At 40.0% G+C, this 14,856-nt stretch overlaps 1 protein-coding gene across 1 annotated transcript in view; it reads right to left on the bottom strand.

Moving 5' to 3' along the window:
* Ndc80 (NDC80 kinetochore complex component) overlaps positions 1-14,728 on the bottom strand; it is a 34,960-nt gene extending 20,232 nt beyond the window's left edge. Inside the window, exons 1-8 of the mRNA XM_021653797.2 lie at positions 14,545-14,728; positions 13,657-13,766; positions 12,266-12,343; positions 11,221-11,344; positions 10,954-11,126; positions 9,015-9,117; positions 2,466-2,555; positions 1,279-1,372 (exon numbers count right to left, since the gene is read on the bottom strand). Coding sequence (XP_021509472.1) covers positions 1,279-1,372; positions 2,466-2,555; positions 9,015-9,117; positions 10,954-11,126; positions 11,221-11,344; positions 12,266-12,343; positions 13,657-13,757 — 763 coding nt within the window. The 5' untranslated portion in view covers positions 13,758-13,766; positions 14,545-14,728. The remainder of the gene's footprint in view (positions 1-1,278; positions 1,373-2,465; positions 2,556-9,014; positions 9,118-10,953; positions 11,127-11,220; positions 11,345-12,265; positions 12,344-13,656; positions 13,767-14,544) is intronic.
* Between the last annotated feature and the right edge of the window lie 128 nt (positions 14,729-14,856).

Below are 14,856 nucleotides of genomic sequence, written 5' to 3'. Positions count from 1 at the left end.
TTGCCCTTCCCCTGCTGGAGCTGTCCTCCACAGCACTTGTCACTTGCCTCACAGCTCTTCACTTAATACCATTCCTTTCTATCTAGCAGAACATAAGCTCTTGAGGCCAAGATTTTCTGTTCTTCATTAGTCTATTTTTGGTGCCTAACACATAATTTGAGTAAATTAATTACATAAAAACATAGTAACTATATGTTTAGTAAGTAACTCACTGCTTTCCATCTTAGATCAAAATGAATTTTCTTTGTGTGTGTGATGTATGTCATGAGTGTGCATGTGTGCATGTAGAAGTCAAAGGCTGACAGTCACTTTCACCTTGTGTTTAGATAAGGTCTCTGGCCAAGCCTAGAGCTTCCTGACTTGGCGAGGGTGGCTGGTCAGCACGCTCTAGGGATCTCAAGACTCTACCTCTCTAGCACTCGGGTCATAGTCCACTTGCTGCACCTGCTATTTTATGGGTGTGGCATCCAGACTCAGGCCCCCATCCTTGTTGAGGATGCACTTTATTGACTGAACCATTCCTCTAGCCCCAAGATTTTTGCCTTCTTAAATTTATCCATCTGTTCCCTGTCCCATGTGCACAATCTGGAATTGTCCTCTTTGCTCTTTAGGATGGTATATTCCTAGGAAATCCTAAAGAAATGCTTTTGTTTTTCCCTCTCACTCTTTGTGCCATGGATGTCAAGGTGATATTCCCCTATCACTAGGTAACAATGAATGAAAAATAATTTATTTGGAAATGCAAAGGCCTCTTAACTTCCTCCAACTTTTAATAGAGAGACTATACATATTTTCCATAAGAAGTGCTGTAACTTCTTACATATTTAAGCACAGACAGTATCTTCTGATTCCTACAAAAGCATTTTGCATTTTATTTTGTATTTTTTTTAGACAGGGTTTCTCTATGTAGTCCTGGATGTCTTCAAACTCACTTTGAAGGACCAGGCTGGCTTTGAACTCAGCAATCTGCCTTCTTCTGCATTCCAAGTACTGGGATTAAAGTCATATGACATCACTATCTACCTTATTTGGTTCTATTACATTGCTCTTTAGTTTGCAAAACTTTGAAGTCAGGTAATTCTTAAATTCACTTAGTAAGGGTTATGACTCAGATCTGATTATAAGTCATTTTTTGTTTAACCACTACTTCTTCCCATTAAAGAATCAATAAAAAACAATTTGTAGGTACCCACCTATGAAGTCACTCATGAAAACACAGGCATGGAAAGAAAAGCAACCACCCCAGAGTTAAGTGACAGTACCGCAGGAAGGCCTTACTCAGCTTTGACTGCAGCTCTGTATTCATCTCTTCGAAGCTGTCAGCACCGGTCATGAAACTCTCATAGCATTTTATGGTGTAGTCCAGAAACAACTGGTTGGGTGGAGCAGATTGTACAAACAAAGACATGATTCTCTAGTTTGCTTCATTATTTTTTTTTTCAGATTGGAAATTCAAATTTGAATATAAAATTAAGTGAAGAATAGTAAGCAGGTATATAAATTTCTAAGAACAAGAGATTAAAAACCTATCATTAAGTGTGCTATAGAGATGTATGCAATCTATTACTTCTAAATATGAGAGGGGATGAAAATACAAATTTGGACAGAGAAGGTATTTTGAAGCCAACCCAGGAAGTTTACTAACAAATGTAATTCAACATAAAATGCACAAAGTTAAGTGTCCTTTAAGATGAGTGCTGGGGTTAGAGAAGGCCAGCGGCTGAGAGCCCTTGCCTCTCTTGCAGAGTACCTGGGATCCAGCACCTTCATGGTGCCTCACAACCATTCACTGACCTCTTTTCTGAGATTGATTCTCCAACCAAGGACCATACTTGGATATAACCTAGAACCCCTGCTCAGATGTAGCCCATGGCAGCTCAGTGTCCACGTGGGTTTCCCTAGTAAAGGGAACAGGGACTGTCTCTGACATGAACTCAATGGCTGGCTCTTTGACCTCCCCTACCCCCCACCCCCAAGGGAAGAGTAGCCTTGCTAGGCCACAGAAGAGGACATTGCAGCCAGTCCTGATGAGACCTGATAAACCAGGGTCAGATGGAAGGGGAGGAGGACCTCCCCTATCAGTGGACTTAGAGAGGGGCAGGGAAGAGATGAGGAAGGGAGGATGGGATTGGGAGGGAATGAGGGAGGGGGATACAGCTGGGGGATACAGGGGGATAGAAAGTAAATAAACTGTAATTAATATAAAAAATAAAAATTTAATTAAAATTCACTGACTATCTTGTGAAAATCTATACCAGAGCTTCTGTTCATAAGATTGAGGCTCCAGCTGTGGCTACCACATAAAGGTTTTTATACAAGAAAAATAAAGTGAATTAAGCATGTTTAAAAGAAAAAAAAAAACACCTCATATTTGTTAGAAAGCAAGACAAGGTCTATAAAAGAATAGTTTTTAGTTAATAATATCAAGCAACCTCTTTATACATTATTTATAATGTATAGTATACCTTATTGTGTATAATTCCATCTTCAGTTTCTTCTCCCCAAGGCTGCCCATCGTCAAATAAAGGCGAGCTTTCTTTCATGGCATTATGAATCTAATTAGCACATAAACAACACATTAAATTGGCTGATTGATAGCTTATAAAAGTCACTTTTTTGAGTAATTTTTAGACGCATTCAATCATACAACTGAAAGTCCTAAAAAAGATTATATTGAGTCTTACGTATTATATATATATTTATATTCATATTTTAATAACTAAACAGATTTGCGGTTACTAAAACAGTAAGAACACATACATATTTTTTATATTTATTTCGTGCATGCAAGTGTGCACACAGTACAGCATGTATAAGGAGACCAAAGGATATTTTCATGTTTTTTATTAATTAAATTATTAATTAACTGGCTTGTTATATACATTAAAACATAAACTTTATGTGGTTTTGTGTGTGTGTGTGTGTGTTTTGGGACAGCCCTGGCTATCCTGGACCCCTGTATGTAGACCACACTGGACCCAAACTCAGAGAACAGCCTTCCTCTGCCTCCCAAGTGCTAGGAGTAATGGTGTGTGTCTCCACACCCAGCTTTTAAACGTCTAACTTTCAGCCCACAAATATGAATTATAGATTGCATTTTACAATATGAAATTTCAGAAACACTACAGATGCTTAAGTTTGAAACTGGTAAGAATGTGCTTGCCTGCAGTATACCACTAGCATTCAGGAGGCTAAGGCAGGAAGGCTGGGGAGGTCCTGCTAGCCTTGGGCACAGTGAGACCTGTATAAAACAAGTAACAAACAAAACAGCCCAAAGACGGTTTCTTTTGAAAAGCATCAGTGTTCGTATCTTGGGAGTAGAGATGGATTTTAGGAGACACTGTCATTCACTTAGCTAGGCTGCTTGTTTGGCTTCATCTTCCTGTGCTGAAGGCACCCCGCAGAAGCCCTTCTCTAAGACCCAGACAAATCAGGAAAGCAGCAACAACTCACCCCTGCCTGCTATTTTTCAAAAGGCTGCAGAGTGACCAATTCCATGAGGTCTGAGAGATGGGGAGCGCAGAGCTCAAGAACCAGAACAGGCCGTCTACCTTCTCTCTAAGGTAAGGCACCCCACTGCCTGTTAGCACTGCTAACAGGGATGGAGGACAGGCCCACACTCAGACCTGGGAGCTTTGGCACATCTCTCCAGGACAGAAGAGTGCTGTACTTAGATTTGTTTGAAACAGCACCAACTTTAAAAATGCAGAGATTAAAAACACTTATTTTTAAAATGTTTTCTTTTTTTTTTTTGAGACAGGTTTTCCCTGTGTAGCCCTGGTTGTCTTGGAGTCACTCTGTAGACCAGGCTGGCCTTGAACTCAAAAAGATTCGCCTGCCTTTGCCTCCTGAGTGCTGGGATTACAGGCATGCGCCACCATGCCAGGCTAAAATCTGTTTTATTTTGGAGATAAGAGTCTCATTATGTAACCCTGACTAGCCTGGAACTTAGAGATCTGCCTGCTTCTACCTTCTAAGTGTTTGGATTAAAGGCATGAGCCACTATCACAAGGGCTTATGTTTATATTTAAAAGAATTAAAAAAATTTAAATTATACGTCTTTGTACATCTATGTGTGGGTATGTGCATGTGAGTGTAGGTTCCTGTATAGGCCAGAAGAGGGCAGTGGACCCCTAGAGCTGGGGTTACAGGTAATTGATAGACACCTGGGACCTAGACTCTGGTTCTCTGAAGAGCAGGAAGCTCTCTTAACCAAGTCATCTCTCAAGTCATTTACTAACATCTTTTGAGACAGGGTCTCACTCTGTATCCCTGCTGTTCTGTAACTCACTATGGAGCCTTATATTCATGCGGTTCTCCAATGTCAGCCTACAAAATGCTGTAATTACAGGCACAAGTCACTATGCACATCTACAAATATCTAAAAATGTAGAATGGAGCCATGCCCCAACCCCAAAGGTGGTATTTCTCATACATTCTATCTGAGCACTGTCATATGTTCAGGGCCCAGAAGATGTTCGTGAGGACCTAACTAACATTATTATGGGGCTCATGCAACTTTCTCACTTAGCTTTCAATAGAAGACATGAGGATGTTGGCCAAACAACTGCTATGCAAACAGATTATGTGACAAGCTCCGAGCACAGCGAAGAGTGAGATATGGCATCAAACCACTTATAAAGATTATGAAGCCATTTGGGAGCAGAGCAAAATGGAGTTCATCAACCAATATATTATTTATGTAGGTGAAGAGAACAATATTTTCAGAGCTGGAGAGATTGCTCAGCAGTTAAGAGCACTTGATGCGTTTCCTGAGGATTTACATTTCATCCCTAGCACCCGTGTTGGCTGCTCACAAATTCTTGTGACCAAGGCTCTAGTGGATATAATAACTTCTTCTGGCCTCTAAAGGCTCCTGCACAGAGATACACATGTATACATAGAACAACATTTTTAAAAGAACATTTTTCAATTGCTCCTACAACCATTTTTGGGGGGCAATAGATTGAATCCAAGACTCTGTACTTGCTGGACAGCATTCTATCACTCAGCTCCATCACCAGACACCAAAAACCACTTTTTCTTTTTGAGGTTCTGAGGGATGAACCTATAGTCTTATGTATGTATGCTAAGCCATGCTACACCCATCATTGAGTTATTTATTCTTAAGTTCTCTTACTTTTTATCTTGAGACAGTTCTTAAGTTGTTCAGGCTGGCCTTAACTTCTCTCTGTAGAGTAGCCTGGCTGGAAGCTGTGATTCCTATATGTATGTAGCAGAGATTACAGGCCTGAATCACTAAGCCTGGCTTCAAACCACTTTTGAGATAAAAGCAGATTCACCTCAGTAGGAAAAACAGTATTTTCTAGCTGAACATATGACTAAATACTTAAAAAAAAAAAAATCCTTTATTTGTAAACAGTGGTAATAATAGAAGATAATTTAGAATAGGTGTAAGACAGTTCATTACAAGTAGTGAGACAAGAAAAGTCTCAGCAACAATAACTTAGAAATATAATTAAGAAAACATCAAAACAAATAGACTTAAAAAAAGTCAAGATGAGAATTTTTCCCTAATATGTTTTGAATGCAATTTGAAACACATGGCAGATGCTGTGTGTTTGAGGAGCTATGTCTGGTGGCTGGGGAGATGCTCTGTGGACACAGCGCTCACTAGACAAGCAAGAGGACCTGTGCATTTGTAGTCAGTTCTGTGAAGTGGAGACTGGTAAATCCTGGAGTTTTGTGGTCAGTCTGTCTAGCCAAATTGAGGGTTCAAGGATCTGTGAGAAATCTTGTCTCAAAAGGTAATGGGCTGGGGAAGGTAAATTGCTTACTGTGCAATCATGAGGACCTCAGCTTGGATCCCAGCACCATGTAAGAGTTGGGCAAGGCTGTGGGTACTATAACCCCAGCACTGGGAGGCTGGGTGGACTGCTGAGACAGGGGGATCATTTGAGCTCAGAAATTCATGACCAGTCTGAGGAACACAAGACCTTGTTATATAAACACAACACAAAAGAGCAACAAAAACCAAAACAAACAAACAAACAAACAAACAAAAAACCCAAGGAAGCATACAGAACCATAAAAATACTAAGGAAAAAAAATTGGAGCTTACATAAAACAAAACAACAACAAAAAGCAACCAAAAAACAAAACAAAACAAAACAACTCAAACCTTAAGGAGAAAGGATATCTCCAAAATTGTGGATAAAATTTCTAAGTTTAAGTGGGAAATTTAATTAGAAGCAGCAGCTAGCAGCCTTTCACGAGTTCTCCCCTTGTTCTAGCATCAGCTCCTTTCCCTGAACTGAACAGAGACAACAAGGAGGGTGTTAACCTTACTAACAGGAGTGGGATCCTCTGTGCAAAATCCTGGACCACAGAGATGTGTTCTTACAGTGCCAAAACAAAAACCTAGTCTGCCTTACATGGATGTGGACGAGGTGCTGAGCCATCTCTCCAGCTCTGAAAATATTGTTCTCTTCACCTACATAAATAATGGTTGGTTGATGAACTCCATTTTGCTCTGCTCCCAAGTGGCTTCACCCTAAAGCAAATAAAATACCACCAGAACCAACAAGCCTCCCCCAAACAAAACAGCATTCTTGTAAATTGATAGGAAAACAGGAATAGAGGGCCGGAGAAAGGGAGGTAAAAGCATGTTATAAAGCCCTGGCAGCATAGGTTTGATCTCACATATCTTATAGCATGTACGCCTGTGTGTATGCACCATACATGCCACAGTAATGATGATACAAAAGAAAAAAAAAAAAAAAAGAAAATGATAGATAATTACTCTTTTAAGGTAATTTCTTTTTTTAAAAATTTATTTAATTTCATTTTATAATTATCAGTGTGAAGGTGTCAGATCCCTTGGCAGTTTTGAGCTGCCATGTGGGTGCTGGGAATTGAACCCGGGTCCTTTGGAAGACCAGACTGTGCTCTTAACCACTGAGCCATCTCTCCAGCCCCAGGTAATTACTCTTGTATGAAACTTTTATGTCCAACTTTAAAAAAATAAAAATATGAAAAAAATTTAGCTGTATTCTTTTTCTTTGTCATGCTGTCAACTGATAAAAACATGAACAAGGGACCTGGCTCAGTAACCAACTCCAAAAGCTGCCCTCTGACCTTCACATGTGTGCCATGGCATCAGCATGCCCACCCACAGCAATACACACAGAAAATATGCATTTTTAAAACATCAGGACTAGATGCACAGCTCGGGGTAAGAGTGCTTGCATAGCATACAGGAGGCTCAGATATGGGGGTTAGGAAGGGTGGGCAAAGGTTTGGGTTTTGGAGAGATGGGGCATAGCCTAGAGAAGTGGAAGTCAGTAAAAACCAAAAACCTAGACATGATGCCAAGCACTAGAGGCCCAGTTACTTAGGAGTCTGAGGTGGGAAAATTTTAAGACTAGCTGTGAAACACAAATAGTTTCCATTCCAAAAAGCCAAACCAAAATAACCACTCACCATACCCTAGCCATTCCCTCCTCACTCCAAAGGAACCCGATAACAAACCAAACCAAAGAAAACAACTCTCCCCTCCCCAGATGATAGGCTGTCTGAGACAATGAATCTCATACGCCGGAGCTCAGGTTAATAGCTGGGTGCCATGGCACACACCCATAGTTCCACTTGTTCATCAGACTCAGCGGAAAAATCATGTGGTCCCAGAGTTTAAGTGTAGCCTAAGCACCAGAGTAGGAGCCAATCCTCCAAAGGCTAACCAACCAATTAAAAAAATAAAAGGTTCAAATTAACAGCACAAGCAAATAGTAAGATGAAAAGAACTATGGAAAAAAGCTGTTTTAAAATTTCTAAATAGGTAAAGAGTTTAAAACAATAGTGCCTATCCATAGGCGTGCTATGCTCACACATGGCTGAGCAGAGACAGACTTCTCTGTGTAGATCAGGCTGGCCTTGAACTCATAGAGCCACCTGCCTCTGCCTTAGGAGTGCTGGGACTAAAAGTATGTGCTATCACATCTGGCAGCTGACTAGTTTTTTAATAGCTACACGTTTCCCTAGAGAAAGATTTGTCGGTATGTAGCAAAAGCTTAAAAAATAAACAGTCATGCATTGCCTAATGATGGCGATACATTCCTAGAAAGGTCAGGTGATTTTGCTGTGTGAAACTCCTAGTGTACTTACACAAACCTTCGTGGTATAGGTTAGTCATTTGATGTGGCTCCTTGATCTGGTCAAGAGACATAATACATGAGGCTGCTTCCAGAATAATAAGTTACTGTTTTACAGTAAACATTATTTGTCTTAAGTTTGTACACTCTGCACGTTAGGCAGCATATGCTATATTAATATGGCTCCAGCACAGGTTTACATCAGAATCACTAGAGACACAGGAAGTTGTACATGGCTTCACCACTAAGTGATGGAAATAGCTCCTATCTATAATATAAATTTTACGGAACTATTGTGTCATCCATCATGGACTGAAACACCAGCATGCAACCCATGATTGTATACATTTTATAGAGCAAACAGGACTTTGAAACCTATACCCAGGGCTGAGGTACAGCTCAGAGGCAGAGACACCCTGGGTTCAGCTCCTAATACCACAAAACCAAATAAAATTACATAAAAAAAATTTTAACTTTTGTCTATAAGTTGGGAGAATACTCCTTCTTTATTTCGCCATCTTTGTAATGAATACTGATTTCCTTTAGTAATGAAAATAAAAAAGGAGAAAATGTACAGCTGGGACACAAAGTAAATAAACTGTAATTAATATAAAAAATAAAAATTTAATAAAAAAGGGAGAAAATGAATTTCATAAAGAAACTATGGGCTCATTTTTATCTAATCTGTAACACCTCAAGAAAACAATGTCCAAGTCAAGCAGAACTTCTCCTTACTCATCTTTCTTATAATGCTAACAGTTTGAAGAACTGCAAGCCAAACATGCTTTGCAAACTGAAACAGATTCTGAGACAAGTTGCAAAAATCAGACTGGGAGAGAAATAGAAAATATTTGTGAAAAAAACAAACCAAAAGTAACATTTAAACTATCAACTATTAAGTACCTTGATGCAGTCTATGAGCCAGACCAAGGCTGCCACGATGTGAGGCCAGGTGTGAGGGGCTCCCACTGTATACATGGAGCTCTTGGACAGTGCAAAGGGATACCTATGAGAAATCAGGGGAAAAGGAGCCACCACATCAGAAAGCATAATGGCTACACGGCTGAGTCCAGAGCATTAATACCTAACTGTCCCGAGGCCCAGAAGTTTCTAGCCACCTTACATTCTAACCTATAAGCCCAGACACTGAAGGCTTCAGCTACTAGACGCCATTTGCTAACCTAGGCCTTGAATGTTTTCAGCCTGGGACTTACTGCTTACCCTTTCCTAGCTCTGTTTATGTATGTATAGTTTATGTATATGGATGTTTTGGCTGCATATATGTATAACACGTGTGTGCCTGGTAGCTGCTGAGGCCAGAAGAATCATTATATATGATTGTGAGCCACCACATGGGTGCTGAGACCCTGATCTGAGTCTTCTAAACTCTAGCTGGCTGGTTTAACTCAGCTGTTTTGGCTCAAAACTCCTCTCCAAGGTGACTAATTCAAACTAGCTTCTCTCTGCTTCTCACAGAATTGCTCTGCTTGGGAAAACTGCCTCTGAACCCCACAAACTGAGTTGCGTGAACTCAACTGAACTGTACTGTACTCCCGAACACTACCGTATTGTCCTCACAAACTCACCCCCCCCCCTCTCTGGCTGGGCATATCCTGTCTTGGACTCATTCTGTCAACCTCAATAAAGGAAGTGCCTCATTGAGCCGGCCAGTGGGCGTTGCTGCGGAGCACTTTCGTACTCTGAGATTGATGGGAGAGCTTAGTGCACTGTGGGCAGTGCCACCCCTGAGCAGGTGTCCTGGGCTGTACAAGAAAGCAAACTGAGCAAGCCATGGAGAACAAGCCAGTGAGTAGTTCCCTCCATGGTTCCCGCCGGAGTTTCTGTCCTCACTTCCCTCAATGATCAATGTAGCAGGGATACATAAACCACATAAACTTCCCCAGTTGTTTTTAGTCTGTGTCTTATCCAAGTACCAAAAAACCAAACTAAGATGATCTCACTGTTTTCATTATTAGACCTTACTGTTATGATTTTGCTACTACAAACTGTGGTAGCCAGGCTGCACTCTGTTTTTTTTTTTTTTTTTTTTGAGACAGCATCTTACTGGATAGCTTTGGCTAGCCTGATATTCACCATGTAGACCAGGGTAGCCTCAAACTCAGAGATCTACTAGCCTCGGCTTTCAGCGATGAAAGGTCTGCCCCAGCTTACCAGGCTATACTGTATACCCCTCACTGTTTGAGCCTCATACTCTGTCACCCAAAGTATTGTAATAATGTACCATTATGGTTTAGGCTTCCCATTTATCATAACCAAGAGTTAAGACACTCAGGTGCTTACATATGTATGTATGTGTGCATGCGTACATGTGTATGTTATTAAGGTGTGGCCTAAGCTTAGATGTACCAGGTAGTCTAATATATATATATATATTTGTATGATATGTGTATTTATATATTTTTTTGTATATGAAAGTTTTGCCTGCATGTATGTATACCATGTGTGTGCCTAGCAGCTGTTGGGCCCAGAAGAGAAATCATTATTATATGTGATTGTGAGCCATCATGTGGGTGCTGAGAACCTAACCTGAGTCCCCTGGAGGAGCAGCCAGCACTCTTAAGCACGAGCAGGTTAGCTCAATAACTCCCATATTTTACAAATTACTGAGCACTGGTGTTTTGCTACAGGAACAATGAGAACAAAAACATCGAAATTCCAGTACGTATCAGTTTTCCTTTCTCTTCAATTTATCCTACAAATACTGCATAGTGCTCACCTTGAAGCTGAATCACTAATTAAAACTATTCAGAAACTTTTCCACGCGTCATTTGTTTCTTCTGTGTTCTGATAAGGCCTCTAGACTTAAAAAAATATTACATACCCAAGGTCTTTAAAAATTCTTGGGACCTCTTCTTCAAACTTTGAATCAGGAAGTTCATACGATGGGCACAGAAAGCCAAAAAGAAAAGCGAAGATCTTTAGGAAATCTTTGGTAGATGGAGCTTGTAGAGATTTCATGGATACACTATATACATAACCGTTTTCTGTAAGAAACTATAATCATTTTTATGAAGCATTGAAAGTTCTGGATTAGAAAAAATATTGGAAACAAAACCGCTCAATTCAGACACTTTAAATTATAGAATACCTCATAGAGCTGTCGAATACACTGCTGAATGAATGCTTTGTCATTAAGTGGCCTTGGGTCCTTGATTTTTTCAGAACTGGAAAATATACCGAGTTGACTATTCCTGGATCCATGCCCGCTAGTCCTAAAAGCATATTTTAAAAAGGAAATGAAAAGTATTTCCTTTTGTGTTCAACCTACATCATTTCAAGGCTATACACAACACACACACACACACACACACACACACACACACACACACACTAAAAACAGCATCAAACATTAACCTTTAATTTTTAAATAATTAAACACAGGAGAGCACAGTATGAGTTTACAGCAGTTTGATTTAGGCATAAGATGAGGTGGAAATAAATGTGCTCCTGGGACTAGTCAGGTATCTCAGCGACAGCTTTGCTCAGCATGTGCAGCGCTCTGTTCAATCTCCAGCACCACACTAACTTAAGGGCTTCTATTTCTAGTCACCACACTAACTTAAGGGCTTCTATTTCTATTTCTGCTTTCTTACTTCTACTCCCTCACTCGCCCACTATTCCTAAGGGGAAAATCATCTTTGTCTTGAGTATTAACATATATAAAGTATTAGCTTATTTTAACACAATGTTTAGCCTATTTGAAAACCCAATAAATACTAGTTATTTTGTTTTTTTTTTTTTGAGACAGGGTTTCTCTGTGTAACAGCCCTGGCTCTCCTAGAACTGTCTCTGAAGTCATCATAAGCCTTCAGAGTATAAAAGGGTTGAAGTGTTGAACTATAGGATAGTTCCTCTTTTACTATCTGATGCTACAGTTTCTGAGAACTAGGTATACAACACAGAATAGACTTAACCATCACCCTATAAACATAGAACAGTGGTCTGAATCTGTTTATCTCTAGAATCATGGAAAGTAGATACCATGTAGAATTTTAACCACCTAAAACAGGAAAACTGGATGAGACCTTTTATCTTGAAAGCATCTTTACAATTTTTTTTTTTTTTGGTCTTTAAGGGAATCAATGAATGTCTATAAGAATCTACTCATTAAATATAATTAAAAACTTCATTACCTTTTACCAAATATTGAGACTTTTCTCTCAGATGTAGGTTTGTTTGTACTCAGCTTTCCAAAGGTTGATCTCTCTTTGCTTTAAAGATAAAAACAAAAAACACCTCTTTAAAATAAATGTAAAAATACCAACTCAAGTAATTTTGGAAATACATGAGAGTTAATACCTCTTTCCCACTACCTATAAAAATTTTTCAAAATCATAGAAGATTTTGGTATCTGTTATTGTTGGGACGAGCTGAAAAACAGTAGAATTTTAAAATGTTAAAAATTTTAATCTATATTTATCTTAAAATTTATGTATGGATAAAAATTTAAAGAAATTAAGTATTTAATTATAGGTTGACAGATTTGTTCGAATTTTTTTTTTGAAGTCTACTTTTTAAAATTTTGAGATAAGGTCTTCGTCTGTATTACAGGGTATTCTAGGACTCACTATGTAGTTTAGATTGGCCTCAGATTCAACATTTTTCTCTCAGCCCCGTAATACATACAGCCATTTAAGTCATATTTTCCAAACTATGAAAAAAAATGGCAATGGTAAGGTTTTTGCTTATAATAAAATTGAACAAAAGCTTTTGGTATAAGCAATGTGCAATGGTAAAAAAAAAAAAAAAGTGTTTCAAGTAGTTAGATATGTAAATAGTTCAGATTTCCAAAAGCAGTAGAGGCTCATACTATATAAACCCGAGTGATTTAAGAATGGCTTATACTAAACAGCTAGCTTATATGTAGGCTTTATAGGATATGATATACAGTGGGTTAGAAATAACCTGTTAACTGGAAGAGCAATGCTCAGAGTAAAAAAACTAATGCTGACAATAACAAATTCTTTGGTTGGTTGCTTTGGAACTATGGCCTTGCTCTGTAGGCTGGGGGACTTGCTATATAGTCCACACTGGCCTTGAACGCACACTGAGCCATTTTCTTCCTAGAGCCTTTTGAATACCAGGATTGCAGCAGCTATGCTGGCAAGTTCATTTAGACGACCCCTCCTGCAAACTTGAGGAAATAACTTTATAGCTTATCCCTAAAACAAATAATACTGCTTTGATTATTAATACCTTTACGAGCTGGAAACACCTTAGTAAATCACAGTGCCCACTTAAACAGTTTAATTCTAAAGTAAAAGAGGAAAACAAGGAGTCTTGAGAGGGCATTGCAATCCTTTTATAGCATGACTTAGGGAATTAGGAAAACAATGAGATGAGACCTAGCCTCAGGTCCACTTTTACATTTCATTGACACCCCGCCCCCTAATCCAGTACTACTGGGAAGAGACAAGATTTATCACTAAGACATCACTTACACTTTTGGGCTAACCATTTCTTACATGTTCCTTGCCCCAGACAGTAAAGTATGCAGCTGAGAGCCACAGGCGGAGGCACTTACGTTTGAGGGGTATGAAGGCCTGGTTTATTGAGGTCCAGGGATCGTAACTCCTGCATAGAGAGGCGGCCAGCACCACCCGTAGAAACCGAACTGCGCTTCATGCTTATAACCTAATTCATGATGTCAGTGTTAGAAAGATTGTCCAATGCAAGTGTTCACTAAGCAACAATCATCATCTTCATCAACTAGAAAAGCAAAGCTAAGTTTCTTTCTTTATGGCAGTCTTTTCCCTAAGTGCTGTATTTGTTTGTTAATGTGTACTGAAGTCCTCACTCACAAAGAACTCCTATAAAACTTCAAGTATTCAAGACACTTAAACGCTGAATGTGTACAACACAATACAAAAACAAACAAACAATGTGTGATTTCTGCAGCACAAGGCAATCCAGGCTCACAAAAATTTCTGTAAACAGCCCTGACCACATCACTGCTATTGCTTGTGTCTATTTCAATAGGAAATCTCAGGTTCCCTCACTCCCCTCAAAATATTTCCTCTGTTTCATTTACACTTTACACTACTGTCATTCTGGTTCTAATCTCCCTTTCAACAAAGAGAAGCCGTCCGGTCTACAATTTGATGCACAGGCTGCTCATCCACTTTTCAAAACATAGTATTATTATTGTTTTGTTTGAGCTGGGGATGGGAAGCCAGGCCCTCTAAGCGCGTTAAGCTGTGCCCTGACCCACCCACATCCCTCCTTGTTTTGGCTGCTTACATTCCACTTAATTTTACTCTCAAGATCCCGCTGTTTTTCAGACTTTCTGTTACACGGCTCTTAAGATGAAGTATTAAGCCGCGAGCGCAGCACACGACACAGCTCCTCCCGGTCAGTCCCCACCTAGTCAGCATCCCTTCTCCCGCTACAAAGGTTGCCCACACAAACTTACTGACGCGTGGAAGCAGAGCCCGGCAGATTGCACCCCAGGTCCCCCACAACAATCGCCTATCGCGCCGCAGAGAGCCCAAGCAGAGCTGACCCCGCGTTAGCAGTTATCTTTCTCTTGGCTTCGTGATGAGACCCAGCGCCCTACTCTCCGTAAACCGCTCGACTGCAAGGGAAAACAGCCGCCAAAACAACAACTTCCGCCTCTGCCATCCAAGGGCGGTTTGAATTTTAAAATCTCCGCCGCCGTGACGTCAGACGTCTGCGCCGAGTACGAATGCGCGCTTCCTCCGCGCCATTCTCGTCACCGGAAGTG

The sequence above is a fragment of the Meriones unguiculatus genome, chromosome 15 (genome assembly GCF_030254825.1).
Source record: "Meriones unguiculatus strain TT.TT164.6M chromosome 15, Bangor_MerUng_6.1, whole genome shotgun sequence".
Lineage (NCBI taxonomy): Eukaryota > Metazoa > Chordata > Mammalia > Rodentia > Muridae > Meriones > Meriones unguiculatus.
This window is presented reverse-complemented; position numbering and strand designations above follow the sequence as displayed.